Source organism: Brienomyrus brachyistius, chromosome 14, assembly GCF_023856365.1.
Source record: "Brienomyrus brachyistius isolate T26 chromosome 14, BBRACH_0.4, whole genome shotgun sequence".
NCBI lineage: Eukaryota > Metazoa > Chordata > Actinopteri > Osteoglossiformes > Mormyridae > Brienomyrus > Brienomyrus brachyistius.
In genome coordinates this window covers 13,760,419-13,776,132 of record NC_064546.1, presented here as the reverse complement: position 1 = coordinate 13,776,132, position 15,714 = coordinate 13,760,419, and the positions used below count along the sequence as shown (strand labels likewise).

The following is a 15,714-nucleotide window of genomic DNA, read 5'->3' as shown; positions in this document are numbered from 1 at the left end:
CACAAACCGAAAATCAACCAACTTAATGCAATGTGTACAAATATGATCTTTAATCTTTTATTTACAAATTAAGGAAACGAAGCAGCTTTTTTAGGAGTTACATCTGGACAAATGTAAAATTTAAAAAAGCAGCCGGTTTCTTAAAGTTTCACAGAGTCGGGAGACATTCAAAGGTGCTTCAGGGTGATGTTCTTTCAGCTTTACAGCAGGACCATGTTTCAAGGCAGTTTCAATAAAGCTAGTAAACTCTCAGGAAAACATGTAAAATGGCACTTCAGCAACTGAAATATGAATATCCATTAAGCATCGTCGCCAAGGTAGAAGTTGAAGATTCCAGCTTGACGGACACGGTTAGTGCTCAATTAGAGTAAGGGGGTGTTAGATGCGAGGTGTCCCTACTCTACAGCACATACAGCACAGGGCTATGGGGGTCGAGGAGCCACCTGCCACTCACCACCCTGCAGATGGACAGTCGCTCGGCCTTCAGCTCGACCAAAACCAGAGAGAAAAGTGACATTAATCCAAAAAAAGGTCTTCCAAGTACAATAAAAAGTGTCGGATCCGTTGTAGAAGATCGACCTACGTGGAATTTGAGGCAAAATAAATGTCACAGCTTATTTAAATCTGCGAAAATCATTTTGAAAGCTACCTTATTGAAGATCTGTGAAAGCTAACGCAGTCTGCACAAAAATCGGGGACACGGATACATTAAGGCTACAAACCAGCATGGTCCACTATCCACATCCGTAAGGAATTAAGAGCCGGTTTGGAGCTTACTTTTAAAAATGTAGGCTTAAATAAACTGGTGAAAAGGATTCGCCATTTAAATAATTTTAAAAGTGTGCACGAATACTGTGGACTTCATCTCGCGTCGTTAGTGTTCTGGATTAACCACGGTAAGTATCAGATTTCAGCCTCCCACTATAAGATCCATCTGGCCTCAGGAGTTATGAGTTTCTGTGACACCTTGCAAAAGCCATTAGATGCAAAGGGGGAGATAATCCAGCAAGGACCCAAATGAGGCAGCTGGGGGGGAGGGGAAATTTGCAGAATACTGGGACTGAACATCAAGTCCTCCATGAAGTCCAGCCGAGAGCTGAAGGAGGCTCAGTTCAGCTTGATTGATAGGTCCTCGCCGTACTTCCGAAGGAACTTCGCATGGTTGTGATGCACGGACCAGAGTGGATGGAGATGTTGTGGCTTCATGCTGGAGAGGAAATGCTGACGCCAACGTCTCTCTAGATCCATCAGACCGCGGAGACCATGCTCTGCATAGACCTGAACAACTTTCAGCCCATGAGGCACATAGTTCTGGTTAAATATCCTAAGAGGAAAAAGAACATATTTAGGGAATCTAAATTTCCACTGAAGAGAAACTCCAAACTGAACGGTCACTGCATTTACCACTGCCTCATCATGCTACGCCCTGCAGCTCTACTGACCTGGTCTTCAGGCCAGCTGCCTTCTGTAGCATTTCTGCTGTAACTTCCTGGTGCTCCTCGCCGAAAAAGCACACGATGACGCCTTCGAGCTCCGAGCGACGGGACTCTGGCAGCCCGTCTCCGGCAGTGAGCAGGGCTCGGGCCGCAGAGCGTACGCGCCGCCTGTCGGCGTCCTCCAGCTGCCGTACTCCCTCCTCGCATCCCAAGGGCGCGGCGAACTCCTCAGCCAGCTGCTGCTTCAGTATCCCGTCGTGGACGTTGGAGGCCGCGTGGCAATACGTGCACAGCAGCAGGATGTCATGGGAGTTGTGGTCTTTCATCTCAGACGGAAAGTGCCTCCGGTATTCATGTGGGACTACATTCTTCCTGCAGTTTAACAGCTAGGTACAGTTACTGCGACCAAGAATACAAATGAAACCATGGCAACAACAAAACGACGCATTCCAAATGACACCCAGCCCAACCCACCTAATATAGGAGTCAGTCTTCCCACACACGACACAACGGTTCTCTTTGGCCGTAAGGTAGTAGTCCTGCTGGGAGTCGGGCCGTCCTGATGGTTCAAACTTCAGCCTGACAATAAAGGGGTCCTCACTTAGGAGTTCTGGAAGAATTGCAAGTTGCATTGGAGGTGTCAAAAAAAAAAAAGAGTTCAGGTTGAATAAGGTGGTATTAGACATTACGTTTGGAAATTTTCACATGCTCAAAACCAGAAAAAAGGATTCTGCAGTCATTGTAGCAACAGATGCCATATGACCATAGCTGATATTCCAGATTTACCGCATGGATGCAAAAGTAAATGCATATTCTGCATTAACACCAATTCTGAATTCAAAATGTTGTAGCGCGTCAATTTATATTAAATCAAACTTTGTTCCCTGTCTTGCATTTCCAAAATGCAAAATCCCCAACACTGCTCACATCGCTAAATTTAAAGTTAGTAATTAATACCTCCAATGTCCTTGTCCAGGTACCACTTGGCTTTCTTCTTGTCACAGGTACAGAGGAGCTGACCATCTGGGGCATGGAGGAAGCAGTTATCATAAAGCGGGGATTTCCTGAAACACACAAGCTGTGAGAAACTGTTCCCCAGTGGTCAACAGCTGGATATTCTGAACCCACTGCTGGCGGAGGCCCCTACCTGGCAGAGTACCCCACACCGAGAGGCTTGCGTCTGTTTTTGCGGGGATCGGGCACTTGCTGATCTCCAGAACCGGGGCTCTCGGACGTGGTCCGTCGGCACCGGCGTCGCCTCTCACCGTCGGCGGTCCTCTCCTCCCCTCGCCCCCGAAACGGCACGTCCACCACTCCCTCGCAGTGCGACGATAGCTGACTGAACACTGCGTCTCCGCTAAGGGCGGAGCACGGAGTAGAATGGAGACCGAGCAGGTGGAAGAAGAGGGCGACCGACACCTGGGCGTCCCTGGCGGCATAGGTCACCTGGAGTCGGGTTACACAGGGAAGAGGAAGGAGGAGAACTTCTGAAAGCCTGTCCCAATAATGAACAAATGATGAATAATAATAATAAGTGAGCAAAAGCATCCAGTCTCTTCCGCTGACAGCCCCATACCTGCTCCAATGTCAACTGATCTGCCTCCCAGTCACTGCACCGAAGCTCCAGAGATTTGTCCAGAGGTACGTTAAGCAGATCTGCTGCCAGAGATTTTAGGCTCAGACCATTAGTCAACCCCATTTTCCTGAAGAATCAAAACGATTACAGTTAAACCCTTACAAGCTAATATTCGTTTATCGCACAAGTGGTAACTACAAACTAGCACATTCAAGTCCTTGGATAAGCAAGATAAGCTTAGGGGCCCAAGCTTAAGCACCAGTAGTACCTTTGTTTCATAACGAGGTTGCGCAGATCCACAGTGCATCCAAGTGACAGGCCGTAGTCTCGCGCGAGGCGTTTTCCGTCCTCGTAACAGCCAACGCCTACCTTCAACACTCGCGCGTCATTCAGCATCTTGGCAAGGCTGCAAGGCACGGACTGCCCTGCACTGCAGAACTGTGGCAACCGCACCAGCACACAGAAACCCGAGTAGGAGGCCATCTGAAGCAATGAGACGGCTCCCGTCTTGCCTTTGACCGAGACCTACGGGAAAGAGCGTATGTGGCAGTGACACTTGTCCCACAAGGAAGTAATCATAGGAATTCACCAAAGCATGCAAAGCCTCTTACACACTCGCTCTTTACCCATTCACAGTCTAGGCCCAGCACAGGAAAGATTGACAACTCTTTCTCAAGCGAGGGCCACAGCTGCTCCCAGTCTTCTTCAGAGCTGACCACCACAGGCTGCACCCTTAGCAGCTGCTCTGGTGAGGGCAGAAGGGTGGATGCAGGTTTGGATATTGGTGGTGGTGGTGGTGGTGGTGGTAACGGCAGTGGCAACGACACTGGATGTTGCACTGTGCCAAGCTGCTCCTCTTGGAGGGGGTCAGAATCTGCCAGATCCTGGGAGCGCTTCTTCTTCTGGAACCTCAGAGTCCTCCAGAACAGCAGGCCACCAAGAGTGGCTCCTAAAACAGTCGCTATAGCAGCTGTGAGGACGCTTTGTCTGGACATCTTGGTGGAAATGAAACCAAATTATGAGGAGGAAAAAAAAAAAAAAAAAAAAAAATTCACAATAGGGCACTAGAAAAGGAATTACAGGGGTCCTTCCGGAACAAAACAGGAGGAGAGTCCAAGGCAACGACCCAAAATCAGAAGCTGAATTTAAGCCAAATTAGTGAAAATGCATAACACAGGAGTAACTGGTAACATAAACAGACAAACATGACGTCCACCATCTACTGCTGAAATATTGTGCAGCTATGAAACAGAAGGATTCTACAGGATTCTCAAATGTTTAACATTCAGTATCTAGAAGCTTGAAGAGGACAACGATCATTTGCTCCTCTTGACTGTTCATGCCCATGTCTCTGGGCTTCAGGCTGCACATCTTCCCCTGGAGGAACAAGGAAAAAAGTGGAAAACGACACGACAATTAATAACTTAACATTCACGGCTAATTGACCTTTGGCACAGGAGTACACAAAATAAAATCCGTAAAATGAATGTGCATTTCACACTTCATGTGGGATCAAGAGTCAAACTACGATAGGGACAAAAGTGCCGTAGTGTTTCTGTACCAAGAGAATCGAGGACTACTGATATAACCCTGATCTAGCCTTAATATAAACAGATAATTACCGATTGATCGTGCTTTAAATTAAACGCCAGCAAAGGTGTCGTAGTGCAGTTTGACGGAGTTATTCACTGACGCTCATGAAATACTATGACCTGTAGTAGAGTTATTACAGATACCAATTCTTACAGGAGACCCTAAGAAGCAATCAAAAAAACCGCTGTGGGCAGTTAACGCGCAAACAAATGGAAAACAAACAATCAAAATGTAAAAATACACGCATTTTGCTAACGCTAAAAGTTCAAAACAAACCGCGAAGAAAGTTCCCCCGTAACTCATAAAAAATATCCCGCTGCATTACGTACTAGTGATGTAGCTTAAAACATTTCATCGCTTATAAGCATTTATTGGACATCAAACACCGGGAACAGGTTGCAGGTCAATATGCGTAAATAAAACTACATTTAGGTACAAGACTTATTTCTATGACTTAACGCACAAGCCTAGAAATGTGCATCACCGGTGATCTGACCAAGTTAGCAGATATTTAACAATAAAGCGGAGCAAGACATGTTTTTTTTTTCTTTTTTACAAAATTCGCCATTTGAAAAGCCCTTGATGTACACGCCGTCCCTCGGGATTTTTTTCGGCACCATTTACGTACCTTAACACCGCAGTATCCACATGCACACTCTATCGATTGTAGCTATATCTGCTTTTCCGTCTCCATTTAAGCGTTTGCTGCGACGCATTACTGACAGCGCCTCCACGCACACGCAGGCCGCTGGATCTATATAACTAATTAAAAAATACAATATGTATTTTCAGCGCCAAAACACAGGGATGCCGTTATCGTACAGTAAAGCAAGTTATATTTTAATGTTTTGTATCTAGTTACGAACGTCTGTAATGCTTTTACATATCTATTTTTCCAGGATTGCAGCAATGTCTGCGCATGCGTATTGGCTCTTACCGGACTCCCCCAGCGCATAAGGTCACAGATACTGCAGCCAGATTGTTGTCGCGCGGTACAGGACAGCGACTCCCAGCGGCCATCCTTGGTAGTTTTGGTATTTATTGGTTATATTCAGTTTATTCCACATTTAAACGAGTTCGTGAAATTGCTAACATCTCAATATTATCAAATCCCCCTCCCCAACTCCCAAAAATAACTTTCCGCACATTCCGCTTCCCATCGAAATAATACGTCCCAGATAGCACACATATGTTGAAATGACATTGACTCCATATCAGACATAAAATGAAACATTGAAGATCAACGTTGTTTCAACCTTTTTTTTTATCAACATTGAATCAAGGTTTTGCCACCATCAATTTTTCAATATTGAAAATCATATCAAAGATCAATTCAGTTTCAACGTCGGTAATTTAACACTGACGATAATTCAAGGCATGAAACTATAATTCAGCGTTGAAACAATAACAAGATGCTATCTGGTCCGTCCTTAAATGCGTCCAGTTGAAATGTTGGTGTACTGCTAACCTGCATACCACGCGCAATTACTGCAGACTAATAAGCACAAACGCACACAGAGATTCTCGTCTTCTGTCATCATAGTTTTATTTAGTCATTTCACTTCATTGGTCTGGAAATTGAGTAAAAGTAAAATAAAACAGAAAATTCCCTTTTGTAAAAAACAAAAAACAACAATTTACAATTTTAGGCAAAAATGCTACACCTTCGTCCGCCACTGAAAATAACCGAGGACGTCTGTTGCGGCCAAAAACCACTATTGCATACTATCGGTTAATGGTCTCGAGCGTCAAATTGATCGATTAAGCATTGCAGTGCTTTTGCAAACGTAGTAGGTAAAGCAATCTGTTTTAATAAGACAGCGAAACGTTTAAATAAAACAAATCTGGAGATGAAGTTATCGGTTAAAAAATAAAACATACCAAGAACAAAATAATGCAGCCGTAAAACTATCTTTTGTGCAGATGCACTTTGCTGACAGTTTAAAGTACTGATTACGTACAGAAAGTAAACACGTAAAAGTAAAGAATCTCGTTTAAGTCGTCTGGTAAACGGTTTCCCGACCAGACGCCAGGGAACATTCCTCACAAGGTCCACTTGATTGTTGCTGCATCAAGGACTATTTACACTAAAATACACACACAATCATATATTGCCAATGAGAGAACAAAAATAAGACCATTCCTTCACTCCAACTCAAACTGTTACACTAAAAGCAATGGTTAATGATCAGTGTATCCTCCGGACATAACACACACACACACACACTAACCATATGTCTGCATATACACAAATGATAGTAGCTGGCCTGCACCTTTGGCAAGATTATTTTCTTTAAATTGAAAAAGCTATTTAAAATATAGTAACTGCATAAAAATAAATATTTTGGCATTCTCTCAGTTCTTCAGAAGGATGTGAAAACCTCTCAGTTCTGTGATCTCGGTTCTCTTCAGTGATGGAGTCATTTCACTAAACCGCCACAAGGTGGAGCCGATGATTAAGAAGAGGACACCCTTCCTAATGGACCCCATTCTTAGAACTCGGGGGGGTAGTTTGTGACTCTTCCACAGATCTGTATCGAAGTGCTTTGCTGGATTCTCACTAAGACAGCATTCTAATGGAAAATAAAATCAATAAATCGCTAAGTGCCTTCAGAGCAGCATCTCAAAATTGCTCTGCTGTCACCGGTCGTAGTAGCTCACTTACCGGCAGGACACCATCCTACTGAACTCCATTAGCCCATGTGGCTTCTGGAACAGAGTGGGGGCAGTTTTTTGTTTAAGTGGAGCAGGTGAAGGTCTGAACCCTTTCTCCCCCATCAGGCCCTTCTTCTGCTACCCAGTTCTCGGTCCTCTTATCTAAGACCTAAAGCTGGATTTCAAAGGACTTGTGCAGATCACTGGAGAACGGATTTGTCGGCGAGGGACTGGTGTGTTGACGGGCCCGACTCTCCAGCGCTGCCCACTGGGCCTCAAAGGCATCGGTGTGGGGGTGGGCTGGCGGCGGCGGAGCAGGAGAGGATGGAGGGGGAACGGAAGTCGGTACCCAGTTATCAGATCCATTGAAGGTAGCACTACCGTTAGATGCAAGGAGAGGAACAGAGGGTGTGGTGGGAATCTGCTGAGGCTTATTAAAGGAATTACACATAGGGGCGACATTATGCTGCGGATAAGGGACACGTGGACTTGGGTAGGGCTGGGGTGGAACCTGTGTTTGAGTGGCAGAGCCAAAGACGTTGGCCACCATCTGAGAAGGTGTGATTCCAACTATGGGGACGTTCGGCTGAGAATACGGCAAGCCATTGGCAATGGGATAAGCGCTGGGGGCCTGGGTGTGGTACACAGGTTGGCGGGGAGGTAGTAGTGGTGAAATGAAGGCCACAGGAGCCCCAGAGGCTACAGGAATGGGAACTGAGCCAGGGAAGGCCTGTACAGGCGCTGTGGGGTCAGGCTGCTGTGCTCGCACGGACTTTGAAACCTCCTCCAGCCATCGGTCAGCCTCCGAAGGCGTACGTCTGTGTGTGGGGGGGCCTGCGGGGGCAGCTGGACTGGCCTTGGGTGGGGTGGGGCTCGGCCAATCTCCTCCTGTGAGATGTAAGAAATATTAATCAAAAAACTGGACAGAAATGGCATCCACGCATATATGTGAATTGTTCAATGACAAAACATGCAATGTTTTTTTTTTTTTTTTTTACTGCATCTAAATTCTAAATAGGCACATCTTATGCGGAACAATCTGAAGTAGGTTGTTTCCGTTTTCTGTAGAAGCTTTACCTGAGAGTGCAGGTCCACAGTCCGTGGGAGCTGGGGGCGCCGTCGCCCAGGGGTTGGTGTCCCGAGCAGGTAGTGGAGGGGGCAGGGGGGACGGGGGAGCAGCTGAGAGGTTGGCAGCAGGTGGAAGAAAGTCTGGAGCAGAGCCATTCACTGCAAACAAGCCGGGACATCGGGCTGAAGGTGAAAGGTGCATTTACATACGTATCGACTATACACGCAGATGTGAGCAGCATAGGGAGACACATACATATTTCTTCATCAAATCACACACACAAACATCCAAATACATGCACACCTAACGAAGTATGGTGCGTACAGGAAAAAGATAAAAGATGGAATCAAAGGACTCCCTTATTTACATTCATGTTTCACTCGCATCCATAATGAGGGATAATTAGACCTGCATATATCCTAAGCATTTACATGTAGAACACACACACACACACACCACACACACCACACACACCACACACACCACACACACCACACACACACGTCTGCATTCTTATCTTTGCGGGGACTTTCCATTCATTTCTAAGGGAAAAGCCCTGATCCCAACAATGAGACCCTTAACCCCCACCCACCCCTAACCTTAACCATGCATAACCAAACAAAACAAAAGACTTTTGGCATTTTTAGTTTTTTGATTGCAGTTACAGACTTTTATATAATTGAGCTTCCCCTTTTGGGTCCCCACAATATGAAAATAACAGGTGTTTATCATGTAATACCGTAATATATACACAGCCACCCCCCCCATTCTTAGAGTGCCAGGATTGCCTATCCATTTCGTAGATAACTAAAGTAAATATGCAACATACCTATAGTAAAGAACTATTTATTTTGTTTTCAGTGTAATAAATAACCCAGTCAAGTTCTGAATCCTTTACATAATACATAAACCAGAATATTTTACACTCTTCTGCAGATGTTAAAGAGAGCACAGGGTTTCACAGGGTAACAATCAGCACCTTACAAATCAGCATCCAGGTGACATTAAGGGAAAACACAAAGGACTTGTTTTTCTTTGCAGAAACAATCCCTGGGAAATTGGGAGCACCCCCCCCCCAGCTTGCAGGACAGCAGCCACCAAACATGTAGGCAGACAGACCCAGGCTGAAGGTGCATACCTGGTGTGGTGGGTGACTGTGGCGAGGTCAGCTGCGGCCTAGGGACGGAGAAGGGGTCCTCCGTGGGGACGCTAAACGCAGACGTGATCTGGGTGCACAGGGACATAATGCTCTCCCCCTCTCCGTCTACCTCTGGGACTATGACAGAGATGCGGGGAGGCAGGGGCACGAGAGACTGATTACTGGCAACCCAAAGAATCCCCCCACTCTTTGACAGCATCCTCAAAATCCTCAAAACAGCAAAAATATACAATTTTTCTCAAATGTCTTAAGTAGTTTTTATTTATTGATTTGATATTTATTATTTCACAGTTAAAAAGATAATGTGTGAAAGATACTTAAGGAACCAAAAATCCATTGTACCCTTTTAGTGAACAGGTTTCCCAGTTTCCTTACACTGAAACATCATATAGCTCTCATCTAGTCAGTCGTACGACTGCTTTTGGTGTTGATTTTGTCATTCATTGTGTTTTGCAAAAGAGCCAAGAACCAAGAAAGCTGGCAAGAGGTAAGAATGTAACACTTATTGTTCGTTATTTAACAATTTAGTAGAACATTATAATATAATTAAATGTGCATCACAGAAACACAAATTACTCATTGAATGACACTACAGTATGTAAACAAAGTGTTAAATGTGACTTTTAGGGAGGGCAGTGTGAATCCAGTGACAAACACAGATTCACTTCCCCTGTGCCCCATTTCCAGTGGCTCTAAGACGAGTGTTTTCTATTGTGTCCAATGAATGTGCCCAGACACTGAAGCCCAGCTGGAAACCTGATTGTCTGTTTCATTTCTTGTGCATTTTCCCTGTAATTCTTTTGTTACATGACTCTCCATTTCCACCCAGGGAATAAAGGCCATTTCCTTTCTCCCATCCCAATGTCATCCTGACCAGAGAAACCACGTTATTAAGTAGGACTTGGATTGGAATGTCAGAGTAAACTTAATGGTTGGTTTAAACAACGTAATCTTTTACATAACATTAGCCAAATACTGCAGTACATTTTTCACAGAAATTTGAAAATGTTCTTTTAAGCAGTTAGCTAAATGACACCCTATATGAAGTACCCCCCTAGATGCAGGCTGTTATGTCTGATATATAGAAAGCACAGAGCCCCAGTGCAGGTACATGGGGAAGATGCTGGCACAGGAGGTAGTGCTATCGTTCAGCAACCAGAGGATTGCAGGTTCGAGCCCTGCTTCCTCCTGACCCCATCAAAGTGTCCTTGAGCAAGACGCTGAGCCCCAAATTGCTCCCGGTGAGCAGGTTGGCACCTTGGATGGCAGCCTCCGCTACCGGTGTGTGAATGAGTGTGTGGATGGGTGAATATGAGGCATGAAATGTAAAGCGCTATGAGTACTCATAGGAGTAGAAAGCTCTATATAAATGCAGTTCATTTACATATTCATTTACATATTCTTAAATCCACTCACACAGCACCCAGAGTGACTTGTTCCAGCTGGAATTGATGTAATTGCAAATTAATGGCGGTTTTGGTGGGCTAGACATGATTACACTTGTACTTAATCTATTTGCTTTCTGACATGTAGCTCAGTCTTTCTCAACTTGTGGGTCACGGAGAGCATGATGTAACCCCCCCCCGACAACTTTTACCGTGAATGTGGGTCATGACTAACTGACTAAGGGAATAGTGTGGATCCAGTGGTAAAACCATTTCAGGTTCCCTCCTGGAGATGCGTTGTTTTCGCTCCAGCTCTGGGCCTGGTCCTTCTTTAACTGGCTTTGTGGTCGTTACAGAACGTACCGGAGTTCTCCAGTGGGAAGTCCGACTTGCGCTGCACGGTGGACGGCAGCTCGTTGACGCGTAGCGATAGCTGCCGCTTGAACGGTGAGGTCTTCTGGCTGAGGGCCGGGAAGCCCCGGAAAGATCCTTGCCGTGCCAAGGTGTCCACGGGCGCGTGGGGTCGTGGGATGGCGTGCAGGCTGGAATCCTGGGCCCCCAGAGCAGGTGAGGGCGATGATGGTGAGCTGGGCGAGGAAGGTGCGGGGAGCTGTGTGCCAGGGCTCACGGTCACAGAGGGCAGGTTTAAAGAGCCTGCACTTTTCACTTCAGTATCCCCCACTGAGTAAGACAAGGGAGAGGCACAGGACGTTACAGGATGTTACAGGACAGAACGCTTATTTTTAGGCTTTTAAAAGTTGAGCCAGTACAGCACGCAAGGCAAAACGTTCAGCGAAGACAAAAAAATAGCACAAAAAAAGACCTCGTTTGGTGTCCTGCATCTGTCTCATCACCTCCTCTCGTTCAGCCTGCTCGGTTGCCGTGGTGACACGGAAGGAGCCCTCCCGGGTGAAAGTGGTTCTGTTGGCATCAAACGTCGCCGTGACACCGCACTCCTTCTCCCGCTTCTGTTTGCGCTCGAGGCAGGCAGCAAAGGCACAGCCCACCGCGTGGCTCAGGCGTTCCCCCTGACACAAACACACACATCGTAACGCCCGATTTGTCCATGCACGTTTCGGGGGTAGGGGGGTGCAGTGATGACGACATGGCAGCAGTGGCAAAGCCTCAGGAGCCACGAACTCACCGAGTCTCTAACAGCCATGAAGCAGTGGCAGATCCAACGACGCGTGGTTCCGTCCCGGCATATGTAGGAGAAGGCCCGCTCGAAGTTCCGATCCGGGGCACAGAATGACACTTTCTCTATCGTCTGGTCCAGAATCAAGTCCTTCAAAAAGAACAAGCGTTACGCACCTAAGCGGACAAATTTACCTCTCGCAGGTGGAGTTATGATGTAACAGGACTGGCCAGATAGTTGTGGGTTCAAATCCTAAGAAGAATGCCACCCTGAATTATTGAACTGTACATTTACCATTCTAATTAATGTCAGACAAGCTATCATCACCGTGTGGCTCAGCAGGTTAGGCTACTGTACTTGTGATCGGAAGGTTGCCAGTTCAAATCCCAGGGTGCCAGCCTCTGTCAAAGGAGTGTCTCATCTGACCTTCTCCTTATGTTCTCCATAAGCATATAAAGGCACAGTCATGACTGGCATACAAGATCCCTGCTATTTACAGATTCTGTTACTCTGCTTGACCTTATCTGATGTGGACCTGCAGCATGCTCATGAGTGATTAAACAGGACATGAGTGATTTAATACCGAGTGTGAAACAGCAGGGATGAGAATCAGCACCCGCTCACTCGAAAAAGTGAACTGCTCCATTCAGGTGGGGGGGGGGGAGTGGGGGCTCTCCCCATAATGGAGGAATTTAAGTCCCTTAGGGGCGTGTTCACGAGTAATGCTGAAGTAAAATGTGAGAGAGATAGACGGTTCGGTTTTGTGGGCACTGAGGTGGTTGGCGACGATAAAGCAGGAGTTAAATCAGAAGATGAAGCTCATGGTCAACCTACATGGTCGATAAGCTATGATGGTGAACTGTAAGGTTGTGTAAAAACAGCAAGGTCACGAGCACGAGCCGCCAAAATTAGGCTCCCCACAGGGTTGCCAGATTCACTCTTAGTGGCAGTGTGAGGAGTTTAGAGACCTTGAATGATGATAAAAATGAACAAAATAATGTACTTCCAGATGTTTAGTTTTAGAAAAGTATCAGCGTCACATGTATTCGGGGAACACAGAGATTTTTGTGCTACATTTATGGTGGTGGGGGGGAGGGGGGGGGGGCAGGACAAACAGTGTCATATAGAACAAGCAATATGAGTGAATAGATGTAGCAATAAATAATAAATAAGTAATGGGATATGGGGATGTGGTAGCTATGTGGGATGTGCAAATTGACAGTAATGCAGTATATTATGTTGATCAACTGCAGGAACTACATTAGGAAACCAGCAGTGTTCAATACAGTGGGCATGCAGTGGGCGGTCAGATGCAGGTCAGCGGCTGTTTAGCAACCTTACATGCATGGGGAAGAAAAAGCGGAAGTGGGGACTGTGGGTCACTATGCACCAGTAGCATTTTTCAGAGAGCAGGAGCGCGTTTATATATTAGCAGTGTGTTTATATAATAAGCAGAAAAAGATATTTGTGATGATTTAAATGATATTGTTAATGCTGTCCCTCATTTCTTGTTAAGGACACTGGAGCAGCTGACAGTGACAGACTGAGGGGTGGGGGCAGTGGCAGTGGCACTGGAAGGCTTGAGTACATGCTGATAAATCTCTGGTAAAACATGTAGCTGATTTTCTCCACTGGAGGGCAGCAGACATCATAAAAACAGCGATACATCTTCAGGTCCTACACACGCAACGGAGGGTCTCTGCTTTACTCGACAATGCAGAAATTCCGAGCTATCCTCACCTTTGTTTTGTCGTCCACTACCCGAAGGCCGTCCGCAGTCACCCACAACACAGCCTTCACTGCCTTCTTTCCTGTCTGAGAGCAATGAGGAAAAAGAAACGGAGACCGTGACTAGAAAAGTAACGGGCAATGGAGATTCTTTCACAGTGGCCCACTACCCAATGAGGAAATGAAGGGAAAAAGCTCGTCGTAAACACACGCAGCAGCACACAGGCATCCTGTTAAAAGTCAGCAGACCATCGGAAGATGACAACAACCCAAAAGGAATGTTCTCATAGTGTCAGAGGGGAAAAAAGGACACTGCAGATGATGCGATTCAGAATAGGGCAACCAAAGCAAATGGCCCACCAAGTCTGAGATTTAATTATAGCACACAGAGAAGAGGGCGATTCCACTCGGGCCTATGGGGAGGGCCTCCATTTCCAATTCTGGTTATTTCAAAGTGTTGGGGTGGAGCACTCATACACCCCCCCCTCAGCCTTGCCATTTGGTGGATAAGCTGAAAATCCACCTGAATCCTCCCACTTTGAACTTTGTCCTTGTTACCCAAGGAAGGAAAAAAAAGTTAAGTGTGGGGGGTGGGGGTGCATCCACACGCACAATCACAACTGAAGCATAACTTACTTTCACAAGGAAGCCATTGAGGAATTTCCTGTCCTGCAATGAGGGGTAATAATGAGAGACAGGATGGGGAAACAAGGCAGGAGACTGTTATTCAGGTAAATAAAGGCATGTGTGGCTGTGTGCGCACATCTCCTGGGTGGCTTGTCGGATGGGCGATGAGGGCGTTTTGCTTAAGAATAAGGGATGAATGACATCAAGGTAGCCAGTATCGAAACAAGGAGCACAGTGAGCTGCAGAGTAGTGAATGTTTAATGTGTTGCATCTATTCTAGGCATCATCTTAAGTTTCATCACCAGTGTTTTCCAAGAATTATCTGGCAATGCCACACAATCTAACATCCCCAGGCAAGTATTGGAGGATTTTTTTTTTCCTCCAATGAACTACGAAATTATAATGCCAGGATGACGAGGCATAACGACTACAGGCCAACAATGTACAAACGAAAGTGTGATGCCCGCACTGGGTTCGAGCCCCTGTGCACTGCCAATCTCAGATCGATTTAACCCACTTCCTGTGGGTTCTATAAATCTGACAGCAATGCGCACTGTCTTGCCACCATCCTTTCCAATGCTTCATTTTGTCTTAGGATTGCCATGAAGCTGAACCACGCTCGTACGCTGAGAGCAAAGAACGTCCCCAAGATTTTAATCAACATCTAGTGGGTTAAAGCATGAAGCTGGTTCAATATGTATAATCAAAATATTTTCTCTGGTTCCAAAACAATGTGATTCATCTTGTTCAGGGCTATTCAAGTCACGGTCCTCCAGGGCCGAGCCCTGCTGATTTCCCAGCCTTCCTTTACCTGTGAGCCAGGTGTGAAGCCTCCAGCCAATCAGAATCAGTGATTATTAAATTAACTACCTGTTAGAACTAAAAACAAGGCCTGGATTTGAAATCGAGGGTCAGATTTGAAGATCTAGTTCTTCATTTGTAAATTTGCCAACGAAGCCCAGAGAAAATGTAGCTTAAAAAAACACCATGTTGGTGATTTTCTTGGCTATTATTATTTTATTTATATGAATGCTTTCAGTAGCTTTTTGCACTATTTTGTGCATTTAGGCAGATTTCTCGCTATAGGAGATACATGTCTGACAAAGCTATAATACTGCACAGAAGTCTTAACCAGCCAAAGGAAATGTTTAACGTTATCAGAGTAGTGAGTGTATATGTGCTCACAACGAAAAGCAATGTAACACTTTAACATACGCAAATTTAGAGTAACAACGAAAACTAACAAGAATCTCTTCTGCTCTCCAAAACGATATCATGCTGCATGACTAGATCTAGCTTCAGTTCCCAAACCTCTCCTCTAGGGCACCTCGGTGATCCCCTGTATTCCTTA

The 15,714-nt window shown here is 45.7% G+C and overlaps 2 protein-coding genes across 9 annotated transcripts in view; both read right to left on the bottom strand.

The window, feature by feature from the left end:
• Nucleotides 1–28: 28 nt before the first annotated feature.
• exd2 (exonuclease 3'-5' domain containing 2) lies at nt 29–5,564 on the bottom strand. Of its 2 annotated transcripts, none has more exons than XM_048974479.1 (9): nt 5,234–5,564; nt 3,639–4,389; nt 3,281–3,537; nt 3,013–3,139; nt 2,584–2,882; nt 2,394–2,500; nt 1,911–2,046; nt 1,443–1,808; nt 29–1,324 (listed from the first exon to the last, which is right to left on the bottom strand). In XM_048974479.1, exons 2-9 carry the CDS (start codon nt 4,005–4,007, stop codon nt 1,108–1,110), a joined length of 1,878 nt encoding a protein of 625 aa, XP_048830436.1. In that variant the 5' UTR covers nt 4,008–4,389; nt 5,234–5,564; the 3' UTR covers nt 29–1,107. The 2 variants fall into 2 exon arrangements, with proteins under 2 accessions (XP_048830436.1, XP_048830435.1); XM_048974478.1 differs by having other exon boundaries at nt 3,624–4,389; nt 5,234–5,561.
• Nucleotides 5,565–6,134: 570 nt separating this feature from the next.
• The window catches only part of numb (NUMB endocytic adaptor protein), a 42,424-nt gene continuing 32,844 nt past the window's right edge, over nt 6,135–15,714 (bottom strand). For 2 of the 7 annotated variants that reach the window (XM_048974471.1, XM_048974472.1), the window contains exons 4-11: nt 14,373–14,405; nt 13,749–13,823; nt 12,018–12,158; nt 11,697–11,901; nt 11,237–11,554; nt 9,468–9,605; nt 8,338–8,511; nt 6,135–8,148 (exon numbers count right to left, since the gene is read on the bottom strand). In XM_048974471.1, the coding sequence (XP_048830428.1) occupies nt 7,430–8,148; nt 8,338–8,511; nt 9,468–9,605; nt 11,237–11,554; nt 11,697–11,901; nt 12,018–12,158; nt 13,749–13,823; nt 14,373–14,405 (1,803 nt within the window). In that variant the 3' untranslated portion in view covers nt 6,135–7,429. The remainder of the gene's footprint in view (nt 8,149–8,337; nt 8,512–9,467; nt 9,606–11,236; nt 11,555–11,696; nt 11,902–12,017; nt 12,159–13,748; nt 13,824–14,372; nt 14,406–15,714) is intronic. The other 5 variants (XM_048974473.1, XM_048974475.1, XM_048974474.1 and 2 more) reach the window with 3 other exon arrangements.

Coding starts and splice junctions, on each gene's coding strand:
- exd2 (XM_048974478.1), bottom strand. CDS start 4,007: ATGTCCAGACAAAGCGTCCTCACAGCTGCTATAGCGACTGTTTTAGGA. Junction 2,883..3,012: donor ATCAGTTGACATTGGAGCAG/GTATGGGGCTGT, acceptor ACCCGACTCCAG/GTGACCTATGCCGCCAGGGA. Junction 1,809..1,910: donor AAGACTGACTCCTATATTAG/GTGGGTTGGGCT, acceptor GTTAAACTGCAG/GAAGAATGTAGTCCCACATG.